The 20,707-nt window shown below is 41.1% G+C and overlaps 1 protein-coding gene across 2 annotated transcripts in view; it reads left to right on the top strand.

The window, feature by feature from the left end:
* Nucleotides 1-20,707, top strand: part of GALNT14 (polypeptide N-acetylgalactosaminyltransferase 14) — a 1,192,033-nt gene that overhangs the window by 1,093,774 nt on the left and 77,552 nt on the right. For both annotated transcript variants that reach the window (XM_069233809.1, XM_069233810.1), the window contains exon 13: nucleotides 15,871-16,015. In XM_069233809.1, coding sequence (XP_069089910.1) covers nucleotides 15,871-16,015 — 145 coding nt within the window. The remainder of the gene's footprint in view (nucleotides 1-15,870; nucleotides 16,016-20,707) is intronic.

The raw sequence follows: 20,707 nt of genomic DNA, 5'->3' as shown, positions 1-20,707 counted from the left end.
GGTGTGAAGTGGCCTGGGCTGAACACAAAGGACGTGCCTGGGGGAGTAGAACTGCCTCGGCAGATGGTACAACAGGTTGGGCGGAGAGCAGACAAACTGGACTTCAAAGGAGGGAAGGATATTTGGCTCTACAAGCAGACCTCCCCCATTTCCTGCAAAACCAGACAGCCAGATGTCCTCCTGATTAGATTAGGAGAAGGCTGAAGAGGGGTGTGTTAAGGGAACATAGCCACACCAGTGGGTGGGCTCAGTCAGACCTAACCTCCCAGACTGAATTCTGCCATTTTGGATTTTTGAGGAATGTTGCTTCCTGGACTGATTTTTGCCACACTTCCCAGGAAGTGGTCATCTAAGAGGGTGATGGCCTGCCTGTGATTTGACAGTTGCCCCCTGCTTTTCTGCCCAGGAGCAAGGATAAATATGGCAGCGCTGCACCCAAACCTCAGATCCCTACAAGGAACAAGAAAAGAAGATGAACGACTGCCCTACTGGACCCCTCATTGCAGCTGGACACTGCACTCTGAAGGCTGGCCCAGCGGAAAGGTCATAATCGGGTGCCAAACATACCACCGGTACTGGCGGTATTGTGGCGCCCGTGGCATCGGCGGTCTTTTGCAAAGACCGCCGATGTCATATAGAGGGCCTTTGTCTGTCTTCAACTGGTTCAAGAAGAGACTTCCTGTCTGCTACAGGTATAAAATAGCTAACCAGCATCCCCTGCATTAAAGCCTGATGAAACTGACCTGCTGAGCACTGGCTAGTGGTCATTTTTGGATTTAAACCAGGTGCATCCTAAGAGTTAAAGTCCTAACCCTCAAGGAGCAACCCAGAGCTTCTGGAACCTTGGGGTGAGTTGTGGCTTCCTAAAGGACCATTAAAGACCTCTGGATGAAGATCCAGAAGTTTGGAGTTAATGCGGCGTAAAAAAAGTATAAGTCAGGGCCTAAGTCCGAACAAAGGATTCTTCACTGAGGCCTCCTGCATTGCAGATCTGAGGTAAGGGCTCCAGGGAGGTCGGCTTCATCTGTGACTTTGTTCTGGAGAGAAAGACAACTGTCAAAAAAGGTCTAAGTCCAAAGGTAAACTTTTGACCGAGGCCTCCTGCTTGCGGTAGCTGAGCACGGCTGCATTGAGAACGACCTTAAATTTTGAATTTGTCCCAGTCGATGTGCGACCAAATATCCCAAGTGGCGCTTTTAATTCCTATATGCTAAAAACATTTTTAGTTTAAAAATAATATCTCCAGGTCCTTTTATTGGATTTTTGTTGTTTTAGTGTCATTTTATAAATATAGAAATATAATCTATTTTTATAAATAGGTGTTAGATTTTATTGTGTTATGTGTTTTACTTATTTACTGTTTTATGATTTTTAAATGCTTTACACACCTTTCTCCTAGTTTAAGCCTTGCTGCTTGTTGCCAAGCTACCAAGGGTTGAACCAGGATTAATGTATTGAGACCCTGACTGGACTTAAGTGGGGGAATTGTGGCCTAGAGCTAAGTTTAGGTACTTACCTGCCCTTAATAATAATCCACTTCCCAACAGTGGGAATTCTTCCCAGTGGCAGTAGAATTCATCTTTCACAGGATGCTCTCAATTCCTGGGTGCTAGCAGACCTCAGGAAACATGTTCCATGCCTAGGTCCAGCAGTCCACAGGAGACCAAGTTTCCCATCCAGATGGTAATCAATATTATCAGCATACTGCACAGACTAACAGATTCACAAGGATGCACAAGACCATCCGACTTATTTAGAGTTAGACAGAACTGACAGTTCTCCGGTTTCTGGAAGAAATTCTAAATGTGCAGTGCAATCCACTGGCCCAAATTCCTTCAACATATGGGAAATATTGTGAATGAAAATCAGCAAGTGGATTCTACTGTGTATTTGGAGTTCCCTCAAGAAACAGGAGCATTTGCATTTCTCACAAAAGCCTTTTGCCTACACACACAACCTCAGGAGAATAGTGGTACTGTTTACAGCAGATTCTGGCCTCAATACCTCAGAGACCGCATCAGAAAACTGTTTTTTTCTCTTTGAGACCATGTTCATGGAGCTGGAAATGAAAATTGGATTGATTGAACTAAGTTTCGAAGTAGCAAAAACGCTTGCCTTGTTTCTATGCAGGTACATAGGGATTCTTCACAAACACTGGCAGAGAAGTCTTTAATCTAAGTCAGTCTGTTTCAAATGCTGAACTGAGGAAAAGGCTGCAAAGTAGGGGATTTAAAAATATCCCATACATCACTGAGCATCACTGGCAGGGATATTTCACCCTATCCCACACTATTATTCACATTCAACAATTCATATCTTTCCTATTCAGTGTGGAGTAACTGATGTTGGAAAAAGGATCTCCATCAATCGCTTCCTGCACTAGCAGAAATATTTATGAGGTTTCCCAGTTATTTGTTTCCTTCCTGTCTGTTCAGCAGTACTGTGTATAACCTCTAGCCCCAAGTCACATTGGTTTTGAAGGATTACCAAAGGCATCTTTGTGGCTGTTATGGGTGCACCAAACTGAACGTCTGTTAAGAAGATGAACCGTGGACTGTTTGAAGTGCTACTAAGCCGGCATGTAAGCAAGATTTTTGTCAATGCTACTGTTAAGGAGTGAGGTGCCGCCTACTTGCTGTTATCACCATGACAATCTTCATGACCCCAACTCAGGCTGCGTTGGAAAAAAATTATATATAAATAATGTATTATCATTATTATCCTATTTCCATAAGCTTCTGAGAATTTGTGGTGATTTGGTATTTAAAAGGTCATTTAATTGCTCTAATTTAAATAAAGAAAGGCAAACAGTAAATATCCTTCCCACATTAAAATAGCCCAAACAAACCAATCACAAAACGTATGTTCATAGGTAATATCTTGAAGAATGCAGTGGTTATCAAATATAAAGCATATCTATAAGAACAATTACCTACACAAATACCAGTGTAGCTTCTGTTCATTCTGTAGGATTGAAAGTTTTACAACCAAGGGTTAGATGACCCTTGGGATTGTAATGTGCCACACAGACCCCAGCTAGCTCATACAAGTAATCAACCCAATATCTAATAGACATGAGAGGATTGTTGCCAGAAGAAAATTTTCTTTCCTTGTACTATACAATCGCTACATAAGCCAGCCAGATGGCCCAATAACATCTGGCATCTGTTGTTACCTGCAAGGAGACTACCATCATCTGAGTTCAGAAATTGAGTGCCATTAAATAGGATGATAGTCATGAACCTAGATGGCTTTGTTACCAATGTTCTTTTAGTGTTAAATACCAATGCTTCAACACTGACAATCTTTAAAGAATAACATTATAAGGAAGATCCAGATGTTCTGGTAGCAGCTAACATTTCTGTGAAAAATAAAATAATACAATATTTCTAGGACAGAGTTTAGAACCACAGTTCATGTCTTGGCTATCTCCACTCTGAATCATGGCAGTGTCCTGCTGAACTGTGTCTCAAACTTAAACATGTCCCTTCAGAAAGACATTCAGTATGCCTTGGCTCACCTCATGAAAAGACTGAAACGGTTTGACCATATTGCCTGATCCAAAATGATCTACATTGGTTACTTCTCCATGCCCACATCACCTCCAGTAACTTATGCATTTCATACGTAGATGAATGACCTACTACACAACACCCTTGTTGGTGGTAGTGCACTTTACAAATGCACATAACATAATGACACAAGAAGCCAGCATGTGAAAAATTGAAAAAATAGGCATACATTTACATCATTACCAAGCTATTCCTTCAGGACCCTGTAGTCCACTCCTTCATAAATCAAACCAATTCAAGTGGTCCTACACAGCATAATACAACCCAAACTAATTTTCTTTGATAGAGGACATACTAAAGCACCACTACACCCTAGAGTTGTGCAATATCTAGTATTACTTTTGACTGTTATTTTTGTTAGTTTTAGGTATGTTAGAAATGGGGTCTTTGGTTGACAGTCAGGTTACCCCCTGTTCAAGCAAGGACCCTCACTCTAGTCAGGGTAAAAGAGAATCACCCTCAGCTAACCCCTGCTTGCCCTCTTGGTAGCTTGGCAGAGCAGTAGGCTTAACTTTAGAGTGCTAGGTGTAAAGTATTTATACCACCACACACAGTTACTTAATGAAAACACTACAAAATGACACAACACCAGTTTAGAACAATAGCAAATATTTATCTAAACAAAACAAGACCAAAATGACAAACATCTGACATACACAAGTCAAGTTATTAATTTCTAAAGATTAAACTCAAAAATAGCGGTCAGAAACAAAAATGCTTTGATGAGGTGTTAACACAGAGTGGTGACGGAGTCGTTCTCAACAAACCGACACCAGCGGCGCCGGACACGGAGTCGCATAGACCCCCAAGTACAGTACCTTTGGTGAAGAGTGAAAACAAGTTGATGCACGAAGTCGGGGATCGCGGTGTCGGTGTGAAACGTTGAATCCGCGCACTTCGAGCGGCGTTAGTCACGACGTGGTGCGGCGACTTCCACTGAGTCACGGACTTCAGCGGGGCTGCAGGGGCGTCAGGCCTGCGAAGAGCGTCACGTTCCAGCGAAGGTCACGGTGTCGGGTCCAGCCGGCATCCCCGGATTCAGCAGCGGCGTCGGTCCGAAGTCGTCCGAAGTTGATTTCCTTGGATTTCCACCAGGTTTCCTTTCAAGGGCCCAGGGACTGGATAGGGCACCACTTGTCAGAGCAGGAGTCTCTTCAGAGACTCCAGATGCTGGCAGAGAGAAGTCTTTGCTGTCCCTGAGACTTCAAACAACAGGAGGCAAGCTCTAAATCAAGCCCTTGGAGATTTCTTCACAAGATGGAAGGCACACAAAGTCCGGTCTTTGCCCTCTTACTCTGGCAGAAGCAGCAATTGCAGGATAGCTCCACAAAGCACAGTCACAGGCAGGGCAGGTCTTCTCAGCTCTTCAGCTCTTCTCCGGGCAGAGGTTCCTCTTGTTTCCAGAAGTGTTCTAAAGTCTGTGGTTTTGGATGCCCTTCTTATACCCAATTTCTCGTTTGAAGTAGGCCTACTTCAAAGCAAAGTCTATAGTGAATGTGAAATCCTGCCTTGCCCAGGCCAGGCCCCAGACACTCACCAGGGGGTTGGAGACTGCATTGTGTGGGGACAGGCACGGCCCTTTCAGGTGTAACTGACCACTCCTCCCCTCCCTCCTAGCACAGATGGATCATCAGGAAATGCAAACTACACCCCAGCTCCTTTTGTGTCACTGTGTAGTGTGAGGTGCAACCAGCCTGTCAAACTGACCCAGACAGGGAATCCACAAACAGGCAGAGTCACAGAAATGGTATAAGCAAGAAAATGCTCACCTTCTAAAAGTGGCATTTTCAAATACACAATCTTAAAATCAACTTTACTAAAAGATGTATTTTAAATTGTGTAGCCCCCATGTTATCCTATGATAGCGACAGGCCTTGCAACAGTTTAAAACGAATTTAGCATTATTTCACTGTCAGGACATATAAAACACATTACTATATGTCCTACCTTAACCATACACTGCACCCTGCCCTTGGGGCTACCTAGGGCCTACCCTAGCGGTGTCTGACATGTAGGAAAAGGGAAGGTTTAGGCCTGGCAAGTAGGTACACTTGCCAAGTCGAACTTACAGTTAAAACTGCACACACAGACACTGCAATGGCAAGTCTGAGACATGATTACAGAACTACTTATGTGGGTGGCACAACCAGTGCTGCAGGCCCCCTAGTAGCATTTGGTTTACAGGCCCTGGCACCTCTAGTGCACTTTACTAGGGACTTACTAGTAAACTAAATATGCCAATCATGGATAAACCAATTACATACACATTTTGTAAAAAAGCACTTGCACTTTAACACTGGTTAGAAGTGGTAAAGTGCCCAGAGTAACACAAACAGTAAAATCAGAGTCCAGCACACATCAACAACCTGGGGAACAGAGGCAAAAAGTTAAGGGAGACCACGCCAAGGATGAAAAGTCTAACAAGGTACAAAACCCTTTTGCCTCTTCTATATAATGTTCTCTGGCTTCACATGCAATTAATATCAATACTGAAATATATATGTTTATAAATGAAATGAAAATCAAACTCTTCCCTGTGCAGTGTTTCATATCCACAGAGCAAAAGATAGCACACCGCCCAGTTTAGACGTACCAATGTCATTATGTATATAGACCAATCCTCAAGCTCTCACATAAATTCATATCTTTGAATTCAACTAGCTACCTACTCACCTGCAAGTCATCAATATATGTTTCATCAGTTCCCTCCGAGACTCCTATTAAGAGCAGCCCATATAATGTCCTGAATTTTCTGTTCCTCAGATTTATCTTTGCCGAGGATCCTAGTAATTTTGAGAGGGGAATAACGAGGGCTATAAATGTGGGGTAATAACATGTAGGAATCTGCTTTAGCATGCTGATTTCCACAGCGGGTGAAATGTCTGCATGGAATACCGCTCAGCGACAGTGTTCCTGTAAAACTCCTATTGATGGTCCTGATAACTCATATTACCTAGCCCGCCAAACTAACAGGCCACTCGCAAATGGGGCCTTATAGTTGGTTGCCCTATCCTTTTAAAATTGATTGCTTCATCAGCTAATAAAATAAAATTCAAGTGGTGTGTCTACTTACCAAGGTGAAATAATGCAAGTGTTAACTGCAGCACACATGGAAATATTGTAGAGCTTTGACTCTTTGGCTGAACATCACATGCAGCTCTAGCTTAACGATTCTTTATCTCCTTGGGAAAATTGGCCTATGACACAAAACAAATTTTGTGCCTTTCTTTCTGCAATAGGTTTTTAGAGCCCATGTGATGCTCCATTACCAAATCAATCACTGGTGACCATTTTGATCACATTTAGCATTTTTCATGACTGAAATTCACAACAACCAATTGACATTGGATCTGATTCAATCGGAGATTTTTATTAGTGGTCTTTCATCCATTTCTGAAACTCTGAAGAGCATCCCAGTGTCCCAAAACAGACAACTGCATTGGCTGCTTCTCTGAAAACTGTCCAGTGCTGTCCAATTGAGGCCTTTCACTGATCTTACTGTTTTGTTCTTGGTCTTTTAGGCACTCAAGGTAACATCTTACTTAGCATTGGAGCCCCATACTGGCAATCTGGTTCTTGGTGTTTTCAGCATTGTTATACACAAGACATTTCATGAGAAAGGTCCACCCTTTAGACAATCACTCACTATTAACCTAAACGTGTATTTGGGACATATTTCTCAGTAGGCTCCTGTAGGCTCCATTCAAATTCCTGGTTAGTTTAACAGATCAAGAAGTAACCCATGAGGATCAGTGTGCAGGATAAATCAAGCAAGACAAAGAAAGAGGAGGGTTGAGAGTGGCATACCGTTTTAGCATGGTTTGAAAAGGATGCAGTACAGTTGTCTGGGTGGGCTGAAAAGAATCATTAGTGCAAAATAACGTCATCTTGTAGAAGAAAAGGATCAAATTGACAGTAAGGGCAAAATGAAAGTACAAATCATGTAGTTATTAAAAAAGGAGAGTAAATAGGGATGCAAATAAGTGTACTGATATTTTAAGGAAGGCAAGAAAAGAGGGTAGATTTCAAGAATGCTGGAATGCACTGGAAGTAATTTAGGGTCAGATTTACATAACTGTCTTATAGTAGTAAACAGTCCAATTCATTGTTTGCAGAAATAAAACACACCTTAGTATGTACTGAACCCATTTTAGGAGTCAGTAAATAGTTACAAACTTGCAATTTGGAAGGGGTGTGTTGTAGGCATCCGTGCCAAACTGCAAATCAGTATGTGATGTATCAGTGCTTTGCGACTGTAATTCGGTTGCATGTTGTTACTAGTTGCAAAGATATTGGTCGCAAATTGCAACCTGTATTTTGGGACCAGTTTTGAATTCTGTGAACTCACCTATGTACTAATAGGGTCATTTTGTAAAATTTCCTTTAACAGTGTGGCACAACATGACCTACCTCATAAGTATTAATCATTTTATTTTTATTTAGATGGATAAATACGTAGCTAATAAAACAAATTGCATACGATCACAATAAAATTCATCTTAAATAAACACACAGGCTAAAAAAAAAAGAAGACATATATTCATGTTTCTAAGTTACCTGTTGGACTATCCTAAAAATTAAAAGGATTTGATCACTAGTAGCATAGATAAAATCCCAATAATAACAAGACTATATGCATCAAAAACTGAGCAAATTTATCATCTAAACTTCCTGGTATAAAGTTCAAAATTGGTAATGAACAATTAAGGGCATCATAGGTTCCATTCAAATATTTCAATATGGACAGATGAGCCAGCAAAATAATCAATTCCTTAAATTACACCAGGTTTAAATGAATTAAAGGGACTGAGTACGTCCGAAGTCCACAATCTCATGCCCAGTGTGAGGTTAAATTCATAGAGAGCAGTTCCGTTCTTCCAGAGTTCTTGAACAATCAAGTCTCCCTTTGACCTTGTCCATGGATTTCATGAAGTGGGCAATGAGCCTGCTGTCCATGCTCTGGAAACAGTGGTTAATTGCATCTTGGCAACCACACACCTCCAACTCTCTAAATGGAGGCTTTAACCAAAACCATCTTTCCAGTTCAGACGAGGGGCATGTGCATAGGACATGGGAAATAGATTCCTTCTGAAAAGAACAAAAATGACAAGAATTATATTTATGCTCATATTTCTTTCTTTGGACCACTTCCCCATCATCAAAAAGGCCCATCCATAATCTTAGGATCTTGAGCTTGTATTGTCTTAGCAGAGGAAGTTTCAAATAGTTTGGGGCTTCATCCCGGTATAGGTTGCCATAGCCTGTCAATTATGGGCTTTTGAATGTAGGTTCCTGAGATTCTAGGAGAATATTAATGAGGTAGATCACACATTAGCACTCACTCAAATTGGATAACATCACAAGGATGGTGGTCTGCTGTGTTCAGACTGTGTAAGTGGTCACACTTAAATAAAGTAACCTGTTTTGTTAAAGCAGTTCACTCTCCTTTTTGTTCATAAGGGGAGGAGTTTCCAAGGAGACCACTTCCTGCAATGGGAATAGTACATAGAAACACATTTATGTTGCAGTCCCAAGCACAAATATAATGATTGCATTTATTTATTTCCAAAAGCATTTTTACGGTTTCCATTGTCAAATTAGAAATCTGTCTGCATTCTCATATGAGTACATATGCCATTACTTTTTCTGTCTGTTGCTGTGTGAATGTTTTTATCTTATGTCTTATGGGATCGGGGATTTAAACTAGCTGTTATTAGCAGCACTTACAGCAAAAGGCTTGCTTTCATATGAGATTAGGTATTACATTCAATAAGCCATACAATTTGCATTTAATAAACTGATCAAATCAAAAGTGAATACTAAATAAAAAATGTCTAACCTAATGGACCTCTCGATATTCTTTGCATCAACAAAGCAAATGCAGTTATTCACAAATTATGGGAAATGAATCAGGTGACTTTGAAATTTTTAGAAGAAACCTGTATTCGGGTACAAGATTTTAGAACATAAGTGCAGTATTTTTCAGTATTTTTAACAGAGCAGTTATTGCAAACATTGGGTACAAACAGCATTGGTACCCAATTTTTCATTAGTGTACTATGGCTAATACATAATGTAAAGCACTCACTTCCGAGATTCCACTGGTGTTATATAGCCCACATAGTCATTAGCACAAACGTAATACATATAGGTCAGTCACAGCTCAGTTAGCCTCTTGATGTCACTAAGATTTCTTCTCAATGCCACTGCCGTCAGTGCAGTAGTCGTCCTTGAGTTGGTTATTGATGAAGAAACTGATGCCCTCAATAGTTTAACAGAGATCCTCATTGTTAGACCTGACAACCTTGATGTGGTTTACACTCAAACATTTTGCCTTCACCCCTTCTATTTTGCTGAATTTGTTTCTGTTGACTTTAGGACTCTACACACCTTACCACTGCTAACCAGTGCTAACATGCTTTCTCCTTCAAACATGGTAAAATTGGCCTAAACCTAGATGGCACATTTAATTTACACGTAAATCGCTACTAAATGGTACTACATATACCAAGGACCTGTAAATTAAATGCTACTTGTGGACAGGCAGCACTCGTTGTTCCGCCCACTAAAGTAGAACTTTGAAGCACACCTCAGGCCTGCAGGTGCAACCTGTAGTTAATTATTCCACCCACTAAAGTAGAACTTTGAAACATATCTCAGACCTGCCAGTGCAGACTGTAGTTCAGTCTATTTACAAACCTATATATTTCTGTGCTGATAATAATATCATGTGAAGCCACAGAACATTGTATAGAAGTGGCAAAAGGGTTTTGTACCTAGTTGGTGAGATGTGTTGTTTTTGTAGATTAGCCTTGTGTAATAGGCAAGGCATCACACAGTTATGAAGAGTGCTATGTTGTTTATTTAATTTGTATATGTTTAAGGTGGAAGGTGTATAGGTTAGTGGTGGTGGTGAGTACGTAGGTCATGTTTTAAGGTTTTAAATAATGCAATGAGTGAGAGGCAAGTGAATGAGTGTTGGTGTGTAAGGGAGTTTATGGTAGGTGTTTATGAAGATAGAAACTTTGTATGTAAAGTTGGGTTAGGATGTGTATTATTTATGTAGTTATCAGGATGGGAGTGGGTATGTGTTTCTAATTTTTGACAGAATGTAGTATGCAGCTGGGTGTGGGAGATTTTGATATGCTGGGGTGTGTGTGTTATGCTCTGTTTTTGTGGAGCAGTGAGCTGAGATATTAATGCAGTGAGTTTGTGTAAGGGATTTGGAAGTAAAGGACTGTTGGTGAATTGAAGTTGAATAGTGAAGTGCGTTGGAGAAGAGTGTATGCAATGTGTGAGAAGAGATGAACAGGGTTTATGTTTCTAGTGGGAATCGTATAGATTATATAATTTAAGATATTGACTTGTGGCATCTTGCTCTGAATTTTGAGATAATCTGCAGGAATAATAGTTATCATAATGCTCTAAAGATGACACTTAGGAAAACCCCATTTATTACAGCAATGGATATAGGGGGTCATTCTGACCCTGGCGGTCGTTGACCGCCAGGGTCAACGACCACGGGAGCACCGCCAACAGGCTGGCGGTGCTCCCAAGGGCATTCTGACCGCGGCGGTTCAGCCGCGGCCAGAAAGGGAAAACCGGCGGTCTCCCGCCGGTTTTCCGCTGCCCTACAGAATCCTCCATGGCGGCAGAGTGCGCTCCGCCGCCATGGGGATTCTGACACCCCCTACCGCCATCCTGTTCCTGGCGGGTCTCCCGCCAGGAACAGGATGGCGGTAGGGGGTGCCGCGGGGCCCCTGGGGGCCCCTGCAGTGCCCATGCTAATAGCATGGGCACTGCAGGGGCCCCCGTAAGAGGGCCCCACGAAGTATTTCAGTGTCTGCAAAGCAGACACTGAAATACGCGACGGGTGCAACTGAACCCGTCGCACATACCCACTCCGCCGGCTCCATTCGGAGCCGGCTTCCTCGTGGGGAGGGGTTTCCCGCTGGGCTGGCGGGCGGCCTTCTGGCGGTCGCCCGCCAGCCCAGCGGGAAAGCCTGAATGGCCTCCGCGGTCTTTCGACCGCGGAGCGGCCATATGGCGGTTCCCGCGAGGCGGGCGGCTACCGCCGCCCGCCTCAATCAGAATCAGGCCCATAGTTGCTTATTCTGAGGTGCCTATTTCTATCTCTAATAATAGGGAAGCAATTAAATGGGATAAGATCAGTCTGTGTGTTTCCACATTACTACAAATATATGCTGCCTTTAATCGTATGCTGGGACCTGTATTTGACCAACCAATAAGCACAACTCGATGGATAAGATACATAATAATTTCCAGCTTCATGGCTCAGAGCAGAAATAATATCAATTTGTAAAAAGGGGGACAGAACACTTCCTAAGAACTATAGGCCAATTAGACCTACAGACAATCTACAGAAATGTTCTGGTAGCAAATGCTGGATCATTTACAAGATTGGTTAGATGTTGGTAAGGTCCTCTCACTCCTCCAGACAGAATTCCGCTCTAAAATCAACACAATTGACCAAAATTCTCTGCTTAAATCTTATAAGGTGGAAATATCTATGGCTCTCCTCAGACCATTTATAGATGGCCTTTGTAGAATTTAGGGCTGCATTGGACCTAGTGCTAAGAAGGGATGTATGGCAAACCTTGGAAAAGATGGATTTTGATAATACCATATTGGATGTTCTTATTAGGATGCATGAAGGGAATTATGTTAGAGTAAGATGGGGAGCACGGGGTGAACTCACCTATAGGGCATGGTGTTCGACAAGGGTGTGTACTTGCCATTACATTGTTCTTTCTTTATATTAATGATATGGTATGCTATTTATTTTACAGCGTTCATGATTGGCCCAAATTAGAGGGGGCTGTTAACGCCAGCTCTACTTTTTGTGGATGATACTGTTTTGATTTCTCAAACTCCCCTTGGCTTGCAGAGTCCCTTAAATAGTTTTACAAATTATTGTGACATCCGTGGGGCTGGAAGTTAATTCTTCCAAAACTAAGATAGTGGTTTTGAAACAGCATAAATCACTTAGGGGAGGGGTTTACATGAATGGAGAATGATTGCAAATAGTTAAAAATTTTGGCTATTTGGGGGTAAGGGTGGATAAATGTATGAGCAAGAAATGAAATCAGAACTCACACTTTTGCACAGCATTGCTTCTCTCGCTAAATGCCATAAAGAAACTACTCCCAATCAGTTTCACCTGCTATAGAAATTTATGGAGTTAAGGTGCAATCTGCCTTTCTGTATGGTAAGGAATTATGGGGGATGGGGAATCTGAATCGGTTGACAGCTAAAGAGAATAGCTTTATTATGTGTTTGTTTAAGCTCCCAAATAGCACCCCATCTGTCCCCCTCTTTGTTTACACTGGTTTGCATAGGATTGGGGATGTGGCAAGACTGCAAGACTGAAGGCTTTGCTCTATTGGATAAGGTTATGGTCCATACCAGAATTGGATCCTTATAGATTAAGCGTATGTAAAATGATGGCCTATAGAGGAAGTTCTACAATTCCTTGGCTCCATTGTATTCACCATATGGGACTCATTATCTTAGGCCATTGTTAGGCCAATTTATCCTCAATAAATCAGAATGCAAAGTTATTAGCTAAAAAGAAATATTGGGAGAGGGCAAATGATCAGTACGCTCAGAATGCTAGAATGGGCAGGCTAGTAGAAAGCGTTTTGTCCGTCAAACCTAGACCTGAATTTGAACCATATATGTATGTGTATGTCCTACCGTTAGGTCATACATTGCTAATAAAAATTAGGGTGGGAACACTGTGGGTCAATCTCTTTTTTACTAAGTGGGATTGTAAACAATTAAATACAACTGAATGCGCACTGTGTGGTTACAGCATTTAAAGTGCAGAACATCTGTAATTTTTCTGTCCTGCATATGCAATTCCTAGATGGTCCCGGCTTAGGCTATTATTTATTTTATTAGGGACTAAGCAGTATAAAGAAGCCTACCGTATCATGAGAACAGATTGTAGTTCTGATATAGCAATGAGTCTTGGATGCTATTTTCAGGCAGTATGGAGGATAAGGAAAAGAACAGGATTGTCACTTTAGTGATATGAGTGTGCATTGTTATTTGGAGGCATTAAAATTGCTTATTTACATTTTTTTATGTAATGATTTTAATGTGATAAGTTATTTTTGTTCATGGAATTTTAACTATACATATTTTTTATGATGTTTTATGTAAAGGTTTTATGGGCTTGCCTCGAAATAAACTATTACTACTGACTGAGTGTTTCTATTAGATTTGATAGCAGAAATAGGTAAAATGTGTAGTGGAGTGTAGTGTAAGGAATTGTTTGGTTGTGTGTTTTTTGTAAAAAGAGGAGGAGATGTTGGTGAAAGGTATGAGGGTTGAATATAGGGTTGGTGGTGATGGAATGGAGTCTGTTAGGAGTATGTAGGGAGTAGAGATGGTGTATTGTCTGAAGGCAATAAAGTTATGTAGAATGTGGGTTTGTTGGCTATTTGTGGATTTGATAGAGGCAAATGACAGAGTGGAGTTTTGTGTGAGGTTGAAGGTGCCATTGTGTGGCAGTAGGGATAGAATGGTGTATAGATGTGATGTGTGAGATTTTGTAGTGGTTGTTGACACAGTGAATTGTGGCGAGAGTTTCTTTGCTATAAATAAATACTGTGCATTTGCTGAGACTGTGATATTATGCTTGAGGTTGTGGATGGCTTCAAGCCTTATTAACCATGCCCCTAAGCCTGTTTATCAATCAGAATACTAACCCTTAGTCCTAGGACCAATACAAACCTTAGCCCTAAAAACAAATCAGGAGCCCTAGTTCTATCAACCAATCAGAACTCGAGTCCCAAGCCCTGGCTCTAATACAAACCCTAGCCCTAGAAACCAACCACATCCCTAGCCCTGTCAGACAATCAGAATATTAACCAACCCTGAGGCCTAGAACCAATACAAGCCCTAGTGCTAGAAACCAACCACATCCCTAACCCTGTAAGTCAATCAGAATACTAACCCTAAGCACTAAGACCAATACAAACCCCTGTGCAGTTGTGAGAGGGGATGTCAGGCCTGCTCAGATGTCTGTAGGCCAATCACTAAAGCACAAACTAGTGTGTAGGGACAAGGAGGAGACAAGATTGTTTCTAAGAATATTGTAAATAGAAGAGACTTCCTCAGAATCTTGCATTGATAAAAGTCAGAGTCTTATTTGACGAGTGAGAAACATAGCCAGAATAGTCTGTCATGTTTGAACCAGAGGCAGTAGCTCTCCTACTTGCAGAACTGCATCAGAAAATGGTTTAGTATTTCTGGTAGGGATGTTTGACTGTTGTCCTGAAACCTAGGTTCTAATAGAAAAACAACATAAATCAGAATTCCCAAAACCTAGCTTCCTATATATTTAAAAAATGGACAGGATAATGTGTGCTCTGCATTTCATTAGTTTATAAATGCACAATCAGAAATTCCAAGAGTATTCAATTTTGTTCTACCAGGGCAAGTGGCTCACCTACATCTAGAATAAAGAGACTAGTAAGGGAAATTTTGATGTGATACTAATGACGGTGTCTTTGTGTTAACCGATTACCAATTCTTACTGAGCCACACACAGAGAACTGAGAGGCAGAAGTTCTATTTACCGGCTCATCACATCAAAGGTGTTTGTCTTACTTTATCGGTGTAACCAACACTATGATGACCCATTTGGTGCCCATGCATGTCAGACCCTCAATCACACACACACATTTACAGAAGCACATAGGCCTAGATTAATAAAAGGACATATACAGACACATGACACATGCACATGCTCATTCGTACCAAGAAACTGACACGCTGCTAAGTAGGGCACATATTGCATCACTCATGACATCATTGATAATATCACTGCAACATTTGCAATGAAATTGTTGATGAGAAAACTGTGCATGGCAGGGATGTAAGGTTACCTTAGGACATGAGTTATAATTACTTGAGATATATATTATAACTGCTGAATTTCTATAATTTTAACCTAACTATAACATCCCTGTAACTTTTGTTTTCTTCAGTGAACTTCAATTTTTGTTTTAATTCTATTTCCTAACTATAACGTCACTGTAACCCTAGTTTTTTTCAGTGAAAAAAAAGATATATATATATATATATATATATATATATATATATATATATATATATATATATATATATATATATATATTTTAACATAATTACAATTCTCGTTTCGCAATGATTGACCATACATGTAGAAAGTATAAAATCATGTGCTAGGAATTTTACCTGTTACCTTATGTGAATATTGTACATTGACTCTGTTCTTTCTCCTCAGGGTGCCTGAAGAGACGTTATCAAAATCAGGAATTATAAGACAGAGACAAAGGTGTGTTGAGTCTCAAAAACGTGAAGATCAAGATTTCCCTGTTCTAACCCTTGTCCCATGTAATGGTGCGAAAGGGGAAACAGCAGCAACTCAGGTACAGTATAGATATTCCTTTAATCTAGCTGAGATGCTGCCCTTATTAACTTATGCATAGTTTTGAATACGATCTAGACCACAAGGAGCTCCATAGCTCTGTAAATTGGAGATAACATGTAATTTACGTAATTGCAGAAGAATATCGCATACTGCAGGATGGTACAGTCCTTACAAGGTCATTGCATATTGTACAACACAGTGAAGTTGTCATTAGAAAAATACACCCTATGCCCACATTCTTGTTACAATTATAAGTCGTTATACAATAGGACTCCTAGGAGACAAAAGCCTAATGTTTCATATTTATAAATCCCACATCAGAACCAGGATCTCGCATGTTTGGAAGGAGACTGGGAGATGCCTGAGAAGGGCAGCTTCGGAGTAGAGTAACAGCGGGAAGGAGTGCCAATGGGAAAAGTGCATTCAACAGGACACCCTAAAATGATTAGACTGAAAGGTGATTTTTCACCAGTAGTTATTCCGTGTTTCCTTTGACGACAGAAGCAGGAAAGAGTTCCTGATTTTGTGGGTGCATCTTGAGAGTGTTTTCTGTAATGCAACATCCCCAAAGGTCAGCTTTTTAATGCTGCATAGTCGTCATTGAATTCCAGAGATCAAATGCTTCTCGTGCAATGCAGAATATTTATACAGGGCATAAAGTTTTGTGTGACATCAATTGACTGCTACCAAATAAAATTAAGGACCAGGGAAATGTGGTTAGGATGTCACGTGCCAGAGATGAGGAAGGCTAGTAAAAAGAGGGCAGATGCTAGTGGGTATTAGAAGACTTTCGATAACCCATTGCGAACACTTTACACATTCTAGTATACATATTGCACCAGTGTTTGGACCCGCAGTTAGGGATTCTGAGATGTATGCAATTAAGAAGGGAAGCAAACTAGTTAGTTTGCAGGAAATATTTCAACAAGCTGTGTAAGGTAAGGAAAAGGGGGAACAATACTTGCTAATTTACCAATAATAGTTTTTTGTCTGTAAACCAGTTCTGTGCCTCTTGTACATTCTCCTTTTCCTCTAGTCATCGGAGTTTCCTCTATGGTTATTCCAAGAGAAGCTGTTTGGGGGGAGAAAGAAAACTGAAGAGTTGTCTGTGGTGCTCCAGTCATGAGTTACAAGTACCTGACAGATAAGCAGTGAGTGCATTTGAATGAAGTGTCATAAAAAATGAAGGAACTGAAGGGAATTTGGATTGCATTATAAGAGCACTAGCAGAAGGTGATAATGAATTAGTGGAACTGTGTATATAGATTCAAAATGTCTTAAAATGGTTAAAGGTGATGGCACCCAACATGGTAGCCTGAAGATTTCACTTATGAATAATTTCTCAGGAAACAGGTTTACAATGAATTGTAGTCTTCCATCCTGGTGAAGGTAGGAGAGAGTGTCCAACAATGTATCCCTTGCATGTCAGAATAAGTCAGGGATTGGACCAAATAAAAGAGTCCCTCATAATTATGAAGTGGTCTACACTGGACCAGTTCTATCAGCACAGAATACCCACCCGTTTTGCATTTCATTAAACCCCATTTTAATATCCAAGCTGACTATAGGGTGCTAAATGTTAAAAAATGTCTTAGGGACAGATGTACAAACATTTGAAATATTGGTTTCCTAATTACAGTTATCTCTGAATTGCAACAAAAAATCTGTGTTCCTAAAGGATGATTTTTTTTTGTTCACAAATAACAATTCCTAGTAGGTCGCAAATCAACCTGCCTCATAGATATTAATCAGGTAGGTCACAATTTGTAATCACAGCATCACATCACATAATTCTATGTCTGCTTCAATAAAGCAAACTTTTTTAAAATGAAGCCCAGTTTCATTAAAGGAAATGAGATATGTTTAAAAAAAACAAAAAACTTTTACGTTTTGTTTTTGTAAGAGTTACCACTGATTTGTGGGACCGCTGCCTGCTCTTAAAAAATATTTTTTAAACATTCTCAGAGGTGAAGAGGTTCCACTGGGACTCCTTCCCATTTGCAAATGAGTTACCATCACTTTATAATTGGTGGGAAAGGATTAATGTCTTACGACCAGAATTCGGTTGCAAAACATTAATACATATTGCTGCAATTGCAAATCGCAATTAGTTAACAAATCACCAAATCATATTTTGCCTTTTGTACATTAGGAAAGACATTTCTGCGTCACAAATTGCTGGATTCTGCAAATTGGGAGGTTTCTGACCTCAAAAAACCTTTGTACGTCTAAACCTTAGTGTGTTGAAAAACATTTTAATGCACAATTATTTTCTTAGTAGTGGGGCAAGACAAGACGGTATTTTTCCATTGGCTAAGATCCATCATATTCCCTAACATGGAGCCATTTCCGTCATGCTGAAACATTTACAAATCCTTTAGATGGCGATAAAGACAGGCTTATTTTAGTACCAAAGGATACACAAAGGTCATGTGTGGAATGCTTGCTAAAGTATCAGCCACTGCTAATTGCATAGGCTGCATTCCTGTCCATCATTTATTCATTATGCACCTTTAGATAAAGACTCCTGCCCTGAAAGGCAGCATTGGATGTCGGATACTGGTTCATAATCAGAGGGCTTGATTCACCAAGGTATAAAAACATAATCACTTTTTGCTAATTTACATGTTCATGTAACTTATTCATTTGTGTCTATTCACAAAAATACCCTTGAAAATCATGGGTCAAATCTACATGAATCTGGTTGTGCTTTAAGAAAAATCATATCTTGCCTGCAGTCACCATTAATGCGTGTCAAATCGTGAATGTGTATAATATGCAGTAGCTCCAAAGAGAAGAAGTGCACTTATTTCAATTAAATTACATTTCCCTTTGCAAAAAGGCTGTTTTCTTGATGCAAAACCTTCCGGACATACTAGTGTCTTTTGGCTGAAACCTGACTTCCTTGCAGCAGGCCAACAAGGTGAGAGTCAGACAATGGTAATTTTGTGCTAAATGCTGCAGTTTTGTCCATCAGTAGCCCTACTGTGGGCTTCCTGGCTGTTGTTGCTATTTGCATTATCCAATTATAGCTACTGCTGTTTTTGCATATGCACATGAGCTTACATTATTCCACCCCTTCTATAGTCCATCTACTCGGACTTATTTATATGTTGCACATTCGGAAGCCATACATGAGCACTTCAAGCATCCACAGAGCAAAGTTATAAACGGAAATGTTGAAGGTTGACAGGAATTTTGTGCTAGTGGAGTATGTCGCACTGCTTTGCAGGCTGAGAATTAGTTTCAACAGATTATGGGGCCAATCCACAATGCAGTTATGAGTATGGAAAGTTGTACTACAGAAGTACTCCTTTAGAAATGTTTACTTACCCTTGTGATTCAAACTCAAATCATAGAGCTTCCTCTTCTTAAAAGTTTAAAGAATATGAATATATTCCTCGACCATTCCCATGTTGTTTCCACGTTAGATGCTTTGGGGCAATTCAACAATGATACCTAAGTCTACGAATACTGCACAAATACTACTTTGCATACTCAAAAATCCATTTGTGAATGAACTCCAATTTTCCAAGAGACACTTTGGTGGTCATTACAACCCTGGCGGACGGTGTTAAAGCGGCGGTAAGACCACCAACAGGCTGGCGGAAAAAAATGGAATTATGACCGTGGCGGAAACCGCCAAGGCAGCCACTTTAACACTCGACCGCCACGGCGATACAAACATACAGCACAGCTTGACCCGAGGGTAGGTCGCTGCCGCTTCAGCTCCACCAGCCCAGGCTCCTGACACCTCCCAGCAAGACCAGCTAAAACCGTAAGTACTCCCCCCGCCCAGCCCCTCGCCCAGCCTCGCGCTACTCACCTCTCTTTCCCTGTACTTCTGTCTTCTGCCTTCCGCTCTCTCCTCCAACCTTTCTCCGCACCTCTGCTGTCCATTTCCCTTCGCTTTCTGCTCCTCCATCTGGTAGCCATCTTCCTCCGATCTCTGCTCCTCTTCTGCAGCCCACTCGCTGCGTGTTCTGCTCTTCCTCTGTGCCCCGCTCCTCTTCCTCACCGCGTTCTCTTCCTGCTTTGCTCTTCATCTGTGTTCTTCTTTTCTCCTCTGCACCATGTCCTGCGTGTTCTTTCTTCATCTGTGTTCTTCTTTTCTCCTCTGCACCCGTCCCGCGTGCTCTTTCTTCATCTGTGTTCTTCTTTTCTCCTCTGCACCCCGTCCTGCGTGTTCTTTCTTCATCTGTGTTCTTCTTCTTTTCTCCTCTTCCTCACCGCGCTCTCTTCCTGCTTTGCTCTTCATCTGTGATCTTCCTTTCTCCTCTGCACCCCGTCCTACGTGTTCTTTCTTCATCTGTGTTCTTCTTTTCTCCTCTGCACCCCGACCTGCGTGTTCTTTCTTCATCTGTGTTCTTCTTTTCTCCTCTGCACCCCGACCTGCTTGTTCTTCTCTTCTTCTTTACTTTTCTCTGCGTGTTCCTTTTCTTCCTCTGTGGCCTTCACCTCATCTTCTAGACGCTTCCCTCCTCTGCTTCTCTGGTCTCTCCTCTTCTGCCTGACTCTTCTTCTTGACTCCTCTGTCCTCTTCTTCTTGACTCTTCTTCTTGTCTCTTCTCTCTTGACTCTTCTCTCCTCTTCTTCTTGACTCTTGTTCTTGTCTCTTCTCTCTTCTCTCTTGACTCTTCTGTCCTCTCTCCTGACACTTCTCTCTCCTCCTCTTCTGTTCTTCCTGACT

This window comes from Pleurodeles waltl, chromosome 5 (assembly GCF_031143425.1).
Source record: "Pleurodeles waltl isolate 20211129_DDA chromosome 5, aPleWal1.hap1.20221129, whole genome shotgun sequence".
Lineage (NCBI taxonomy): Eukaryota > Metazoa > Chordata > Amphibia > Caudata > Salamandridae > Pleurodeles > Pleurodeles waltl.
Note: the sequence above shows the minus strand (reverse complement) of the source record. Positions and strands in the feature narration are given on the sequence as shown.